The sequence below is a fragment of the Musca autumnalis genome, unplaced genomic scaffold (assembly GCF_047663935.1).
Source record: "Musca autumnalis isolate F117 unplaced genomic scaffold, ASM4766393v1 scaffold_4, whole genome shotgun sequence".
NCBI classification, from domain to species: Eukaryota; Metazoa; Arthropoda; class Insecta; order Diptera; family Muscidae; genus Musca; species Musca autumnalis.
The window spans coordinates 54,326,750-54,343,107 of NW_027411977.1; the positions used below are offsets into that span (position 1 = coordinate 54,326,750).

At 36.4% G+C, this 16,358-nt stretch overlaps 1 protein-coding gene across 1 annotated transcript in view; it reads right to left on the reverse strand.

Annotated features, from left to right (window-relative positions):
- Positions 1-6,748: 6,748 nt before the first annotated feature.
- LOC141401456 (cytochrome P450 4d8-like) overlaps positions 6,749-16,358 on the reverse strand; it is a 32,409-nt gene continuing 22,799 nt past the window's right edge. Inside the window, exons 3-4 of the mRNA XM_073981716.1 lie at positions 7,294-7,862; positions 6,749-7,233 (exon numbers count right to left, since the gene is read on the reverse strand). Of these exons, the coding sequence (XP_073837817.1) occupies positions 6,884-7,233; positions 7,294-7,862 (919 nt within the window). The 3' untranslated portion in view covers positions 6,749-6,883. The remainder of the gene's footprint in view (positions 7,234-7,293; positions 7,863-16,358) is intronic.

The following is a 16,358-nucleotide window of genomic DNA, read 5'->3' on the forward strand; positions in this document are numbered from 1 at the left end:
AAGATATTTAAATTTGTTTACGCGTTCAATTTCAGCGTTGTTTATCAACAATGATGTGTTGGTTATGTGTGAGTTATTCCTGCTGACAATCATATATTTGGTCTTTTTCGTTTTTTTTCTCAAGTCATATATATATGCAGATCTAGAGTGCACCCCGATTCCTATTAGCTCAATGATATGGGACCTAAAGTTTATCGCCGAGTCCGAAAAAATGCAGATCTAGCGTGCAGAAAATAAAAGTCGATTTTTTATTGTATGTTTATCCATAATTATGATAAGAACAACTTTAGATTGACAATTTTATTTCATTTATTGATATAATTGACCTATTTGTATTATTTATATATTTTTTTTATCTAACTCCCATAGGGCGGTACCTCCGGATTTATGTAATTTTGATGATGTTAGCCGCATTATCCAACAGAAATGGCTGCAATTTGGCATTTAGTCTTCGTTGGGGGTATACAATATACCGACGGAGAATGGTTGGCACAGGTCCACTTTTTGATATAGGCCCCATTGGAAGGATTTTGGTAATTTTAAAGATTTTAGCCGCGTTATCCAACTGAAATGGCTGAAATTTGGCACTTAGTCTTTGTTCCACTTTTTCCACTTTTTGATAAAGCCCCCATAGAACGGTACTACCCGATTTTCGGTATTTTTAAAATTTGACCCACATCATCCAACCGAAATGGCTGAAATCTGATTTGAATATACATAATTTATGGTGGAGGGTGTAATAAGAGTTCAAAATCACCAAATTCGGCACTTCTTCGTAATTAAAACTTGTATTTAACAGTTTGTTTGGAGACACATAACCCCGTATCGTTGGAACCGTAGAACGGACTTTTTCATTTTGCAATTTCTTCTCTGCTATGCTGTTATCAATTCCCAATTGATATCTGGTTTTATTTATCAAAATGTTTCCCATAATCGTAGTTTTATTTGAACCAATCTTAAAAAATGCTTAGTTCCCGAATTGGCATATTTCATACAAATTTATATAAAACCAAAAGTCGCAGGTAAAAATTTATGACATTATTCTAGACAAGATACATAAAAAATTAAAAGAAAAATGAAAGCTTAACTCGGCTAATTTCCATACTAAAACCCTATTTTAATTGAAGAATTTAGAAAAAATTTTCTTACATTTATTTAACCCGAAACATCCAAATTAAAATAACTTATGGGTTACAAAACTGTTTAGTTTATTTAAATACCATTACGATATATCAAGAATACAAAACATTCTGCAAAAATATATTTACAGAATTCACACGTCTATCGCAATTTTACACCTAAAAAAGGTCATCGTTAACATTGTAAAAAATATCGATTTTAAATGTACCGTTATCCCGTTATAACTAACTATTGCTAATTATTACATATGCCGTTGAGTACAGTCACCACTCTAGTTCAATACTGTACTAGCGTTTCATAGTTTCCTTCTTCTTCTTTATTTGCAAATCCGTGTTCGGATATTAGCGATCATACATTTTTTTTGTTCATTCATTACAATATGTTACTATTTAGTGCATGCATTTTTTGTAATATTCATTCTGTAATGGTGAGTTGTCTACATTTTGCAGCATTTAATAGATTTCTTTCATCAGAGATATGTGTCCAGTCTTATATATTCCGTAACCATGTAGTTTCTCGTCTCCCTCTGGTTCGTTTACCCCCAATAGTTCCTTTGAGAATCGCTTGTGGAATCTTGTATTTGTTGTTCCTCATTAGGTGGCCGAGGTATCCTGTTTTTCTTCTTCGGATAATCTTCAGAAGTGGTCTTTCAGCATTCATTCTTCTTAAAATATCTTCGTTTGTTGTACGAGCAGTCCATGGAATCTTGAGTGTTCTTCGATATAACCATATTTCAAAAGCCTCTAGTTTTTTCTCATCTACTGATTTTATTGTCCATGTTTCAGCTGCGTACAGCAACACGGACCAAACGTAGCATTTAATAAAGCGCAGTTTTGTAGGAAGGGCTATATCATGGCTTGTTAGGACTTTATTGTATTTGAAGAAAGCACTTCTGGCCTGTTCTATGCGGCATTTTATTTCAGTTGATGTATTCCATTCTTCATTAAGCAATACTCCAAAATATTTAAATTTGTTTACGCGTTCAATTTCAGCGTTGTTTATCAACAATGATGTGTTGGTTATGTGTGAGTTATTCCTGCTGACAATCATATATTTGGTCTTTTTCGTGTTTATTCTCAAGCCATATTCTTCACTACATCGAGTTAGCTTATCTATTAATTTTTGTAAGCCAGACATACTGTTTGATAGTACTGTGGTATCGTCGACATAGCGTATGTTGTTAATCAGTTCTCCGTTAAATCTGACACCAGTTTTTTCTTTATTTACCGACTCTCTGAATATCCTTTCTGCGTAGATGTTAAATAATAGTGGCGATAAAATGCAGGCTTGTATTACTCCTTTTGATGTGGGAATTTTATCTGTCGTCTCTCCACCAATTTTTAAATTTGCAACCTGATGCCAATATAAGTTTTGTATACATCTTAACTCCTTTCCATCAATTCCTATTGATTTAAGAATTTCGATAAGCTTGTCATGTTGGACTGTGTCAAAAGCTTTTTCGTAGTCCACAAAACATAAAAATACGTCCTTTTGCATTTCCCTGCATTTTTGAATTAATACGTGTATACTTAAGAATGCTTCTCTTGTACCCATTCCTTCTTTAAACCCAAATTGTGTTGCTCCCATATATTTCTCGCATTTCGGATAGATCCTTGTATGTATGATTCGGAGGAAAACTTTAAGTGCATGAGACATTAGGCTTATTAACCTGAAATCGTTACATCTTCGTGCATTATTTTTTTCGGTATGGCGATAAATGTTGACAGAAGCCAGTCATTGGGATATATGCCTGTATTATAGATATTGTTGAACAGAACGGTTAAGATGCGATGTCATCTATTAGTTTTAGTACTTCTGAGGGTATTTCATCCGGTCCCGCTGCTTTCTTATCTTTTAATACTTTTATTGCAACTTTCACTTCCTCTTCGCTTATTGGGCTTCCAGTTGGTTCAATTTGCATTGAGTGAATGTTGTATGCCGACCTTTCATTATCTGTATATAACTCTTTTATGTAATTTTGCCTTGTCTTCTTCTTTTCTAAGATGTCAAATACAGCTTTGTTGTTATCGTCGATTAAAATTTCTGGTGATGTTCTACGATATACCCCTGACACTTCCTTTAATTTATTATGGAGATTATAGTCATCATGTAATGCTTGCAGAACTTCTATTTCTTGACACTGACGATTTATATGGGCAGTCTTTGCAGCACGTGTTGCTGTTCGGATCTCTTGATTTAGTTCCCAATAGACTTCATAGTTTTTATTTTTGTATTATCTCCTTTCATTGCGGAGATCTCTTATATCATCTGTCATCCATTCTTCCGTTTTTCTATTTTGCCTTGTTGCAGGAATATTCCCCAGCAAAATAAATCGGAAGCAGTGCAATGTAGACTACTTCTATCACGGCATGTTTTGAAGCAGTTCAAACGGAGTCATGAAAAAGGCACTCCATTCCTCACATTTTAACCGCTTTGGGATGCAATCCAAAGAATCACATCCATTTGCAGTTAAAATGCAGTGCCAAGGGTCAATTAAAATGCAGTGCAAAAGGGTTAGTTAAAATGCCGTGCTTTGGAGTGCATCTTTCAGTAGTCACGCTCTTGTAAAAATCATGAGTGAAAATGCATAATTGGATGCACTTCCAGATTACTTGTACATATAATTTAACTGCATCTTTGGAGGCAAACATTTTGCTGGGTCGTTGTACTGAAATTGATCACATTTTTTATGTTTTCCCATAAACTGTTTAGGTTTTCATAGTCGATGTCATTGAGATTAGTCTTTAAGGTTTCTCTCACCACGTACTTGGTTATAGGATTATTGAGTTGTTCAATATTTGATGTTATTCTCGTTTTAGTTTTACGGATGGAAGAAAGTTTGATTCGAATATTGCACATTAAAAGATTATGGTCTGATGGTACATCGGCCCCAGGTAGAACATTTTGTTATGCAGGAATAATATCTATTGTTTATTATGATGTAATCAATTTGTTTGTTTGTTTCCTTCAAGTCAATTTTTTGATTTTCTGCACGCTAGATCGGTATTGTTTCCCACTGTGCGGCGTGTCCTAAGACACCACTTGTAGAGAAGTTTTACATGGCTGAAATACTGAGGAAATGTCGCCAAAATTACTGAGGGGTATTTTGCCACCGTTGAAAATTTGATGTTGCCTAGTCGGGGAATCGAACCCACGATCTTCTGAATAACTAAATACCAAATTTCATCCATTTCGGTTAGATATTGCTGCCACAAGCTTCAAAATTCAGAAAATCGGCAGGTGCCGTTCTATAAAGCGGTGGTATTAAAACGTGGACCGATATAGCCCATTTTCAATACTAAATATCCTGGGAGTAATATAAACATCTGTACTATATTACAAAGCTCTATCATTAATATATCGAGCTGGATATTGATTTCAACAGGCAGATGATCATGGTTATATAGATTTAGAATTTTATGCTGATCAAGAATATATGGGGATTAAATAAATCGAATTATGTAAATAATTTAAATTAACGGCCAAACTGGTGCCCTATAGTAAAAAAGGTAATCAACAGAAAAACAACCATCGGTAACCCTGGCGGCCAATAGTTAAACTAAATAAAGTCATCAGCAGTGCGAACAAAGCAACATCAGCTGGGTTAGCTGTGTGGGTGTGATGACCAGCCACCGCCAACGGGTATAAAAGGAGGTTGCGAACAGACAATCGAGACAGTCGGCTGATGTGCTGAGTGGGGTTTATAACGTTCCCTTGGCAAAGTGGAAGTAGTGTAGCATTAGTCTGTTGAGTTGCGGATTGCCGTGCCCTCAGCGAAACAGAACTTAGTTTGTGTTGTGTGTTTATAGTCAGGTGGGGGATTGCCGTGCCCCTGGCTGTAGACATACATATTTGTGTGTTTTTGGAGTCAAGTGGGGGATTGCCGTGCCCTTGGACCCATACATATTTGTGGAACGTGTATGTGAGTTTAAAGACAGGAGGGGAATTGCCGTGCCCCTGGCTTTAGACATATTTGTGTAGTGTGTGTGTTTGAAGTCAAGTGGGGGATAGCCGTGCCCTTGGCTTCCGACATATACACAACTGTAGTTCCATGTCAACGGTCTTTGGCTTCTGCTGTGCCAAAACGGTTACCAATGTAATCTCCTTAGGTCATAAAAAGCTCGATTAATTTAATTAATCTCACAAATAATGACCTTCGCCCCTAAAAAGGCAAAAACTTAAAAATAAAACATTCAGCTGAGCCCGGCTGGGATTCGAACCTGGGTCGTCGCCAACTAACAGACAATGTTGCTGACGTCTTAGCGTTCTAAACCACCACCACCAAACGGTTACCAACAATTCTACCGTCAGTATTCTTCGGGACGCTGCCGTGCCAAAGCCGCTGCCAACTATTCTGCCATCAACATTCATCGGGCCGCTACCGTGCCAAAGCCGTCGCCATGTATTCTGCCATCAACCCCCATCGGGCCGCTACCGTACCAAATCGCAGACAACTATTCATCGTCATAATAATGTTCAATACAGTGTTGTGTAAAGTGTATTTTTTAATAATAAATAAAGTAATGTTTATAACGTTTTAAAGAAAAATCAACTGTGTGCATTTCCTCTCTCTAATGCCCTATAACAAATAAGTTCTTGTGACGACCCTGGCCCTGCTGAACCTACCCCAGCTTCAAAGTGAAATTACGTCGTCACATAGTGAGAAGAAATAGAAGAGTATACTTGGAATTTCATAAAAAATATTACTTACTCTAAACCCAAAATTTATAGGGTGTATATAAACTTTTGTTCCGACTATATATTGACAACTTTTGGTGGAGAAGTGTTGTGATCAATAGGAACTTCAAATGTAAAATTACAGCAAGAAAAACAAATAGAATTCTCCAAATACCAGAAATCAGGAGATACTCTTAGGGAGGTCTACACCAAAAAGTGGAACTATATTGACAATTTTTAGTGAAAACGTTTTGTGAGTGTTCAAAATCTCCAATTTCGAAATATCGGGTCCGAGGGTCCGCTAAAACCCACAAAATGCCGAAAATCGAGAGGTAACGTTATATGGGAGCTACACCAAAACATGGACCTATGTTTACGACGTTTAGTTTAGTTTTCTGACTATTTAGAATCTCATATGTCAAATTACAGATAGTTCGGTCAACAAATGCAGATAAAATGCTCAAAAGTCCAAAAATCGGGAGGTATCGTTATATGGGGTCTATACGAAAACATGGAGCTATGTCTATAATTTTTGGAATATAAGTTTTTTTGGTTACTAGGAAACCTAAATGTCAAATTATTGCTATTTCGGCTTGAAAATGTGAATAAAAACCTTAAAATACCAGAAATCGGGCGGTACCGTTATTTGGGGCCTATACAAAAACGTGGAGCGATATAGCCCATTATCGAACTTGACCTGTCTGCAACAAAAGACACATCTTCCCAAAATTGCATTGTCTTGTCTCTATTATTGTGGATGCTAGATTGATTACAACAGACGGACGAACGAACGATTACAACAGACGGACGACTCCGAATTTTACCCTGTTCCAGAATATATATATTTTATAGGGTTGCAAAAGCGTTACAAACGGAAAATAAACTTAATATACTCCATACTATGATGGATGGTATAAAATAATATAAACAATTTAGAAACGTTTAACATATTTATTGAACAATTAAAATCGTGCATTTAAATTGGTTCCCTTCCTTTTTATACCAAGTTCCATCCATACCAGTTTAAATTTGTATAATATATATTTCAGAACAATCATCACACGTTTCAAGCCGTCGCCCTCTTTTTTAGGCCAAGTTGCATACCAGTTTCCGAACGTAAAATAAGAGCTAATGTAAGTTTAATATCAAGTCCAATTGGCAGCAATTCATATTCTCGCAGAATTTTACAAAGGACAGTTTTCATTTCAAGCATTGCAAAACGCTGGCCAATGCAATTTCGTGGACCTGCACTGAATGGAACGGAAATAAATGGACTATTAATAGAAGAATCCATCTGTCGATCTGGTATAAATTCAGTTGGATTTTGAAAAACTGTTGGATCTCTAAGTCCGTGGAAGAGATACATAATGAATTGAGTTCCAGCTGGTAAAACACCATCACCTATTACGGAGTGGCCTGTAATTTCAAAAATACCAATAAATATTGGATAATCATTATAGAATGTTCGAAACTTACTGTAATGAAAATCTTCGGTAATTTCTCGTCCTATCATTGGAACGGGTGGATATAAACGTAAAGACTCTTTAATAACACACTGCATATAGTTCAATTCATTTAATTTTGTAATAGTGAATGGCTCGACAGTGTTCTTTCCAAAGATGTTATAAATTTCGTCTAAGAGCCTCTGCTGGACTTCAGGATGCCGTGAAATAAGATATAATGTGAAACTTAGTGCTGTAGTTGTTGTATCATGACCTGCAAACATAACTGTGTCCACTTCTTCACGTATATCTTCGTCGGATAAGGGTTTACCATCAGCTGTCGTTGCTTGAAGTAAGACATCCAATAAGGCCATATGTTTTCTTATACCCAGACCATGTGGGTCTGGATCATTACTAGTGTTTTTAGATTTCAGTTTCTTTTCCAATTCCTGACGTCTTTCCTCTATAACACTTTTTGTGAATTTGTGCATTACCTTTATGAGTTTATCTTGTCGCAGTTTTCTAAATGGATGTAGAATTGAGAAAACCATTTCATTGTTAAGATAGGCTCGAATACAGCGCCAAACCGATTGACTGGTCATTCTGAAACAAATAGGAATTAAGTAATTTTGTATCTACAATGAGGCAGTTAAGAATTTTTTGTTTTGTTTTTGTTTTTTAAATAAATGACAAAACTATGATAAGCTCTGCATGTTCCGCCATTTGGCGCGTATTAATATGACTTGCTAGGAGGTTCATCAGCGCTCATTCTTATGACATGGCCTAGCCAACGCAATCGTTGTATCTCAGTAGGTTTAACTATATTGGTGTCGTTGTATAGCGGATACAACTCGTGGTTCATACGACGTCGATATTCACCGTCAACGCAGATTGGTCCCTAAATCTTTTGAAGAATTCTACACTCACCACCCACCAAGTACTGCATTATCTGCTAGCGCAAGTACCCAGGCTTCGGGACCATACATTATCACGGGCAGTAGCAGTGTTTTGTAAAGCGTTGTTTTTGATTGAATAGATGTGGCTTTGTTTTTAAACTGCTCACAATTCTTCTTCCTATTTCACAGGTGATGTTGTTTGTTGTGTTTATGGAGGCGCCGAGGTAGACGAAGTCTTTTACTACCTCAAAATCAATGAACGCAAATAAACAAAACTATTCCCGTACCAATCACACAAAATCAGAATCTTTTCAGTTTATCTGAATCGTTTCGCTCTCAAAACAATACAACAAAATCTTTGATGTCATCGCCTGCACGTTGTCGTAACAACAGAGAATAAAGAATTCAAATGAGAGCTATGTCATCCGTTGTTTAACAAAGGGACATTACTCTCCCATCAATGTTCTTCGGCTATGCATTGCCGAGTTGTTGCATTCACCACCGAAACAAAAAGAATTTTTGGCAAACATTTGATGTGCGAAATGATCAATGTGACACTCAGGTACACACACATTTGATTGCCTAACTACCCTATCAGCTAACATCATCATTAGTGAGTGGAGAGAGAAGATCTCTTTGCTTGCTCGCGAGATGCGGAATGTTGTTTTTTCAAACACCAAATTAATCATTCATGTGTTTTGAACTATTTTCGTTCATTTGGAATTGAGAACATTTCGCTATTCGTTTTGTTCGCACTCACGAATTTAAACAAAACGATACAAAACAGCGAGTACGGTCAACGTGGGTTATGTTTCGTTTTGAATTGTTCCTATGGAATATACGAAACGAAACCATTGGAAATGTTTCATAAAGTATTTTTTACGCTGCTAAAAATTATAGGAACCAACTTCCACTGCTGGTCCGATCTCTATGGACGCATTGCGCGTCGACACCATCAACTTGGTCTTCTCGCAGATTCCGTTTCGACTTTTGCAATGGTATCAGTTATTTCCTTTACCGATCGACCCATGATTTCAATGTCATCGGCGTAAGCAAGTTACATATAGCTGTTTGTATATATTGTTCCACTTTTTTTGACCTTCACATATTGTATAACCTTTTCCAGCAGCATGTTAAATAAGCCACACGAGATGCTGTTTCTTTGTCTGAAACCTCCTTTGGTATTAAACTCTTCGGAGTGGTTCTTTCCTATTTTAACTGAGGACCGAGTATCTACTAAAGTCATTTTACAGGGGCGAAAGAGCTTTGCGGGGATACCAAATTCAGAGATGGCTTAGAATACCTTTAAACGTAGGGGGCTGTCGAAAGCCGCATTATAATCGACAAAAATGTGGTAGGTGTTGATCTGCATCGCTTGGGGTTTCTCCTGGATTTGTCGCAGGGTAAATATCTGGTCAATGGTGGACTTGCCAGGTCTAAAGCATATCCGACCAAGAAGAGCGAGCGCTTAAATTGTTTATGTGTTGGTAAAATTACACTGACAGAACAGGGTGATGATTTTCATGTTGAGTATGAAATGAAAAACACAGGAAAAAAGTTGTCACGGCGTGTTAGCGTTCAGAGCCAAACATAGTGGTGGGTGTGTGGGTTCGAATCGTCGGCTTTCCTTTTCCATTTGCATTATAGATCATAAAAAAGCTCGATTAATAAATTAAAAAAAAAAACTTAATACTAAAAATGACCTTCGCCTAAAAAGGCATTCTGCGTCATTAAAAATATTAATACAAAACAAAAAATCATTTTCAAATTCTTCCCTCTACATATTTGCTGTACAACTGCAAAATCTTTTCAGTGTACCAAAAAAAAAAAAAAAAAAAAAAAAAAATAAAGCGGCATCAACCTGCTTGCATGACATTCAGTACAAGACTGAAGTAAAAAAAGTCAAAACATTTGCTCTCTTACTTTTCGTTCGGGTCGCGTGTGTGTGATTTGCCGAAAAACTTCGTAACCATATCAATACCAACGAACGGGTTTGGTCTAAAGCAGGGGTGAGCTCGCCTGTGTGCTAGCACACAGCCAAATTGCGAAAACGTACTCTTAGTTTTTCGTGAACCATCAACAATTAAAAGTTTATGCAATTTTTAATTTAAATTTTTTAATAATTTGCATTGTTGACGATTTTAGACAACATTAATGTTTAAAAAATTTTGAAATAAGTAATGAAACACCAAGAAAAATTAAATATTAATTCTCTCTTAAATTTCCCTCTCTCCCCATTTTGCTCAGCCCTAGTCTAAAGCAAACCCGTTCGTGGGTATTGATTTGGTTACGAAGTTTTTCGGCAAATCACACACACGCGACCCGAACGCAAAGTAAGAGAGCAAATGTTTTGATTTTGTTTACTTCAGTCTTGTACTGAATTTCATGCAAGCAGGTTGATGCCGCTTTATTTGTTTATTTTTGGGTACACAGAAAAGATTTTGCAGTTGTACAGCAAATATATGGAGGGAAGAATTTGAAAATGATTTTAGTTTTGTATTAATATTTTTAATGACGCAGAATGCCTCGTCTGCAATGCAACAATAAACAAGTAAAAAAGTATCAGTCGGCTTTACCGACAGAGATATACCCTCAGCCTGTGTATATTGAAACAATTTTTTTCCAAAAAACGCATGTATTTAGGGAGTTTTAAAAATTTTGGGCGTTTGAACTGACAAAAATGTTGATTAGGGTAAAATATCAAAAGTTTTGCGGAGGAGATACTAAAAAGAATGGATCTCCAGCCACTACATATGGTACCATAGGGGTTTTTTAGAACTTCAGGGATGTTTGCTCAAAAAGTATGAACTTTCCCCTGAAACAACTTTTACCATCGCAATTGAGGCAGCGAATGCAAGTTGCTTCAACAAAAATTAGAGTGATTCGATGTCACGTCTTAAAGTGAACTTATCCGAAATTTTGTGTGGGAGGTACCGGATGGAGTGGACAAATATAGTCCATATTTGAACCTGATCTATATCTGGTAGATATATTAGGATGTGTAAAGTATGGACCAATTCGGCCGCTCCCTTCAAGAGTTATCGTGCGCACAATTTTTCCGAACATTTTTGAACTTTTGTGGGGGAGGTACCTGAAGGAGTGGACCGATATGGCTTATCTTCGAACTTAAACTATGTTTGGACAAAATATTACTAAGGCCAAACTTTGGACCGAATCGGCAGACCTGTTCGAGAGTTATTTTGCCCTCCAACCTCCTCACACGGTGTCATAGGGGTTTTTTGCAACTTTCAGGCTATTTTCTCAGGAAGTATGGACTTGCCCCTGATGAAACTTGTACCGTCGTATGGAGGGCAGTGAATACAAGTTGCTAAAGCAAAAATCAAAGCGATTCGAGAGATGTTCCTAAACTGAACTTTTCCAAAATATTGTGTGGGAGGTACCCGACGGAGTGGATCGATTGAGTCCATATTAAAACCTGATCTAAGTCTGGTACACGCTCCACGATGGGCAAAGTATGGACCAAATCGGTTACACCCTTCAAGAGTTATCGTGCGTACAAATTTTCCGAACATTTTCGAACTTTTGTGGGGGAGGTACCGGAAGGAGTGGACCGATATAGCTCATCTTCGAACTTAAACTAAGTTTGGACAAAATATTACGAAAGCCAAAATTTGAACCGAATCGGTTCATCCCTTCGAGAGTTATCGTGCGCTCCAGCCAGCCAGACAGACAGACAGACGGACGGACATTGCTCAATCGACTCCAAATTGTCTGAAACACATTTCGTCCAAACATACTTGGGGTCTAAAACCATTATTTCGATGAGGCACATTTTGCCCGTATGAAAGTGTATATACCCTTCATAGCCTAAAGGCTGAGGGTATAAAAATGTATGTATGCTTAGAAAGTCTTAAAAAATCATTCTTATATACAATTTGTTTTTTCTCTCAAAAAAATTAACATATGAAGAAAAATACTTTTCAAATTATGAAGTTATTTATATTATTTTTAATTTAAGTCATACAAAGCGAACGCGCCAACAACATATTTTTCATTTCACACTCAATATGAAAATCATCACCCTGTTCTGTCAGTGTAATTTTACCCACACATAAACAATTTAAGCGCTCGCTCTTCTTGGTCGGCTATGGTCTAAAGTCGCATTGGTAGGGTCCAATTATTTTATGGACCATAGGCTTTAGTCGTTCGCATAATATCCCTGACACTATATTGTAGGTAATATGGAGAAGACTTATGCCTCTACACAAAAAAAAATAAATAGTGCATTTCAGGAATAGTTTTCATAAAGTCTTGCCAAGGTTCAAATTTCTGCATTTCAAGAAAGGCTTTCATAAAGCAAAAAAAAAAAACTGTTTCTTCTGAGAGATTGAAAAAAAAAACAATTTTGCCGAGTTGTTTTTGTTTTTATTGACTAGCAACCGCACCACCACACACCACGAATCAAAGCAGACACAAATTTTGCTGCTTTTATACCCTCCACCATAACATTATGCAACACTGAAAACGCAAACAACTTCTAGTATGCATTTTTTGAAAGTACATATTTAGACTACAAAAACCCTAGTAGGGTTTTGTGCTGTCAGATCCAGTTCGGATTTTATGGCCTCATCTAAACCGGACTTTTTTGCACTTTTTTGCATTTATCAGGACTTTATCTTAGAAACGAATAGGAATTTGACCTTGCTGTCTTTAGCAATATTGTAGCCCTAAACTACTAGAACTTATCTTTTGGAAAAACCACATAAGAAAAACTCCATCTAGGGCACCAAAATCTATAAAATATAGAAAATTTTACATAATTGCTGAAATTCTGGTCAGTATCGGCTAAACTATTGGGAGTTGAACCAAGTAACCTTTTGCAAAAATCTTCCGAATAAAGTTGTCAACAATTCTTTAGAACATTCTGAAATCTAAAATGCTTACTTCATGTTGTTTCAGCGGTATTTTGCATCATATCTTTTACAACACGTATTTCAAACAAAGTTCACACCAAGAGTTTATTCTCGCATTTCGGATTTCACTACATTATTGACATTTTGATTAAATAGTCGTTGAAAAATGTACTGAAAACAACGGCATAGAGGCATTTTACAACAATGACATGTTCTGAAGTGTACTACATTCCAGGGAATATTTTTCCAAAAGAAAATATTCAGAAAAAATTAACGGTTTTAGAGATACGGTGTGAAATGTATAAAAATTGTGTAATTTTTGCAGATATTTTGAAATTTAAGGCAATTATGTAGTTTTTCGAGTTTATTATTTCTCCAAACATTTTATTCTTGTCCTTATCTACAAATTTGCTTCAGAGGTCAGAAGAAGATTCGCATTGGTTTTAGAGATATAGCCCCGAATTTCTTTAAAAACTCAATATTTAACCATGTTTAGGTGGGGCCATAATATCCGAGCTGGATCTGACACAACAAAACCCAACTAGGGGTTCTTGTCGTTTGGGTCTGCATTTTCAAAAAATCCTCAGCTCGAATTGTTTGCACAAGATCACCTTATATATATTCGTGATCAGTGTAAAATTCTAAGTCGATTTAGCCTTGTCCGTCTGTCCGTCTGCTGTAATCCGGCGATCTTCCGAATGAGTTAAGATATAGAACTGAAAATTTGTACACATAGGTCTTGGGTCTGAACTTAGATCAAGTTCGAAGATGGCCTATATCGGTCCATATTTTGGGATAGCCCCCATATAACGGTACCGCCAGATTTCAAGTATTTGACGTTTTTAGCTAGATTTTCTGACCAAATTAGCTATAATTTCACATTAAGGGTTCTCATTGTAGGAATTAGCTATGTGCAACCGCCTTGCACGCTGAATTTCCGGGTTCGATTCCCATCAAATTGTCTACGGTCTACCCCTCAGTAATGTTGGCGATATTTCTTGAGTATTTCAGCCATGAAAAACGTCTCTATAAGTGGCAACTTAGGACACGCCGTTCGGACTCGGCGATAAAAACTACGTCACATATCAATAATTTATTAAGAATCCAATGATATAAGAAAAGCCTCCTTGTCTTTACTGTTTGTGGAAAAATATATAAATTATAAATTTCTAAAAAATATTCGGAAATTGGAAAATTCACATTGATTAGGTCCTCCTGCTACATCTTTAAATTGTCTTTGAATATCAGGTTCCTTTTTGGAATACACCTAAAGTAAATAAATATATACATATTCTACACTTGTACCTCACATATCACGATGTGCCTTAACCAAATTTAAATGGAAGGTGCTTACACCTGGGAAGTTTTTGCAGATTCTGAAACTACAATGCTCTCAGATGAGAAATATCAAGAAAAAAAAAATCGCCGGAGTGATTTTTAAATAAATGGGGATTCAAGTTTACATTTTTATGGGTTCTTTAGGTTTTCATGATTTTGCTTGGAAACTGCGAGTCCTATGTAAATGGGCCTGTGAAATGTTATAGCTGTGAAAATTCTTCACAAGATTGTCCTTTATGATATTTCCGTAGGTTTTACCGTTTTTGAGATATAGAAGTTCAAATTGAGAAAATGCACTGACTGTATCGCCTCCTTATACAACAATATCATGCTCAGTGCGCCTTAACTAACTTTTGATGAAAACCGCTTACACATGGGAAGATTTCGCGGATTCTTAAACAGCAATGTTAATAGATAAGAAATATAAAGAAAACAGAAAAAATCGTCGAAGGGATTTTTAAAAAAATCGCGATCAAAATTCACAATTTTAGAATTTTTTTAGGTTTTCACGATTTTGCTTGGAAACAAGTCGCAAGTCGTATCGAAATTAGTGAAAAAAAATGTTGTAGCTGTGAAAATTCTCTACAAGACTGACCTTTAAGTTTTTTCGTAGGTTTTACCTTTTTTTAGATATAGAGGTTCAGTTCAAATTTTTAGGTTTTTATCTTAAGTCTTCAAGATGTTGCTTGGAAACCGCAAGTCATATCAAAATGGGACTAAAGAAAATGTTGAAGCTGTGAAAATTCTCTACAAGACTGGATGATTTATTTTTTCCTAGGTTGTATCATTTTCAAGATATAAATGTTTTATTTGAGAAATTGCACTAATGACATTGTTTTATAAGGAGGCGATACAGTCAGTGCATTGTGTCAATTTGAACGTCTATAACTCAAAAATGATGTGAGATGTGTAAAGTTTCGACCAATCAGAAAATACCCTTGAGATTTATCTTGCGAAATTACGGCGCAAGTACAATCTGCTGAAAAAAATTCAAAACGATTCGAGAGGACTCTTAAATTTCTCTTTTCCGAATTTTGTTTGGGAGGTACCCTAAGGTGTGAACCGATCTAGTCTTATCCGATCTATCTGGAAGGAATAATACGAGTAATATATGGAAAGTTTCGTTCACACAATTTTTCGAAAACAATTTTGAACTTTTTTGCGGGAGATGCGACAAAGCCTACATTCGAACTTAAACAAAGCTTGGGAAAAATATTACGAAGTATAAAATTTGGTTCTAATCAGTAGATCCTTTCGACAGTTATCGTGCCCACCATCCAGCTAGATATTAAGAGAGACAAATGAACGGACAGGGCTAAATAGACTCCAAATTGTCTGAAACGAATTTGGGGTCTAAAACCAATATTTCGATGAGACACATCTTCGGTCGCATATCCTTTGTATCCCCTTCACCCTAAATCCTGAGGTATAAAATAGGTGGCGAAGCGACCCTATGATGCAATATTTGTATAAAAAATCCAATTTGACAACTGAACTGAAAAATTCTCTGTCATGATAGAGAAAATTTTTAGCATGGGAGGAAATTGTGGTTCTCTACACAAAACCCATTATACATCTTAACATCTCGCCGAGATATGAAGATTGGTATACCACATTGGGGGTCTCCGACGAATATTTCGCGGTGTTACATGAATTTTTACCAAAACAAACTTATAATACCCTTTCCATAGTGGTGTAGGATATAAAAGAGATGGACATAGGTCCATGTTTTGGTATAACCTCCAAACTTATATTCAAACACAAACTTATATTCAAAAAATTACGCACATAGGTCCATGTTTTGGTATAGCCCCCATATAAAGGTACCTCCCGATTTTCGGTAGTTTGAGAATTTTAACCAACATTTTTAACCGAACCGAAATTTGACATTTGAAGTACTCAGTGGTCATCATACCTCCCCATCAAATATGTTGGGCTACATTTTTGACTGAACTTCCCGTAATTAGACATTTGGGGTTCCCTACAGTCAC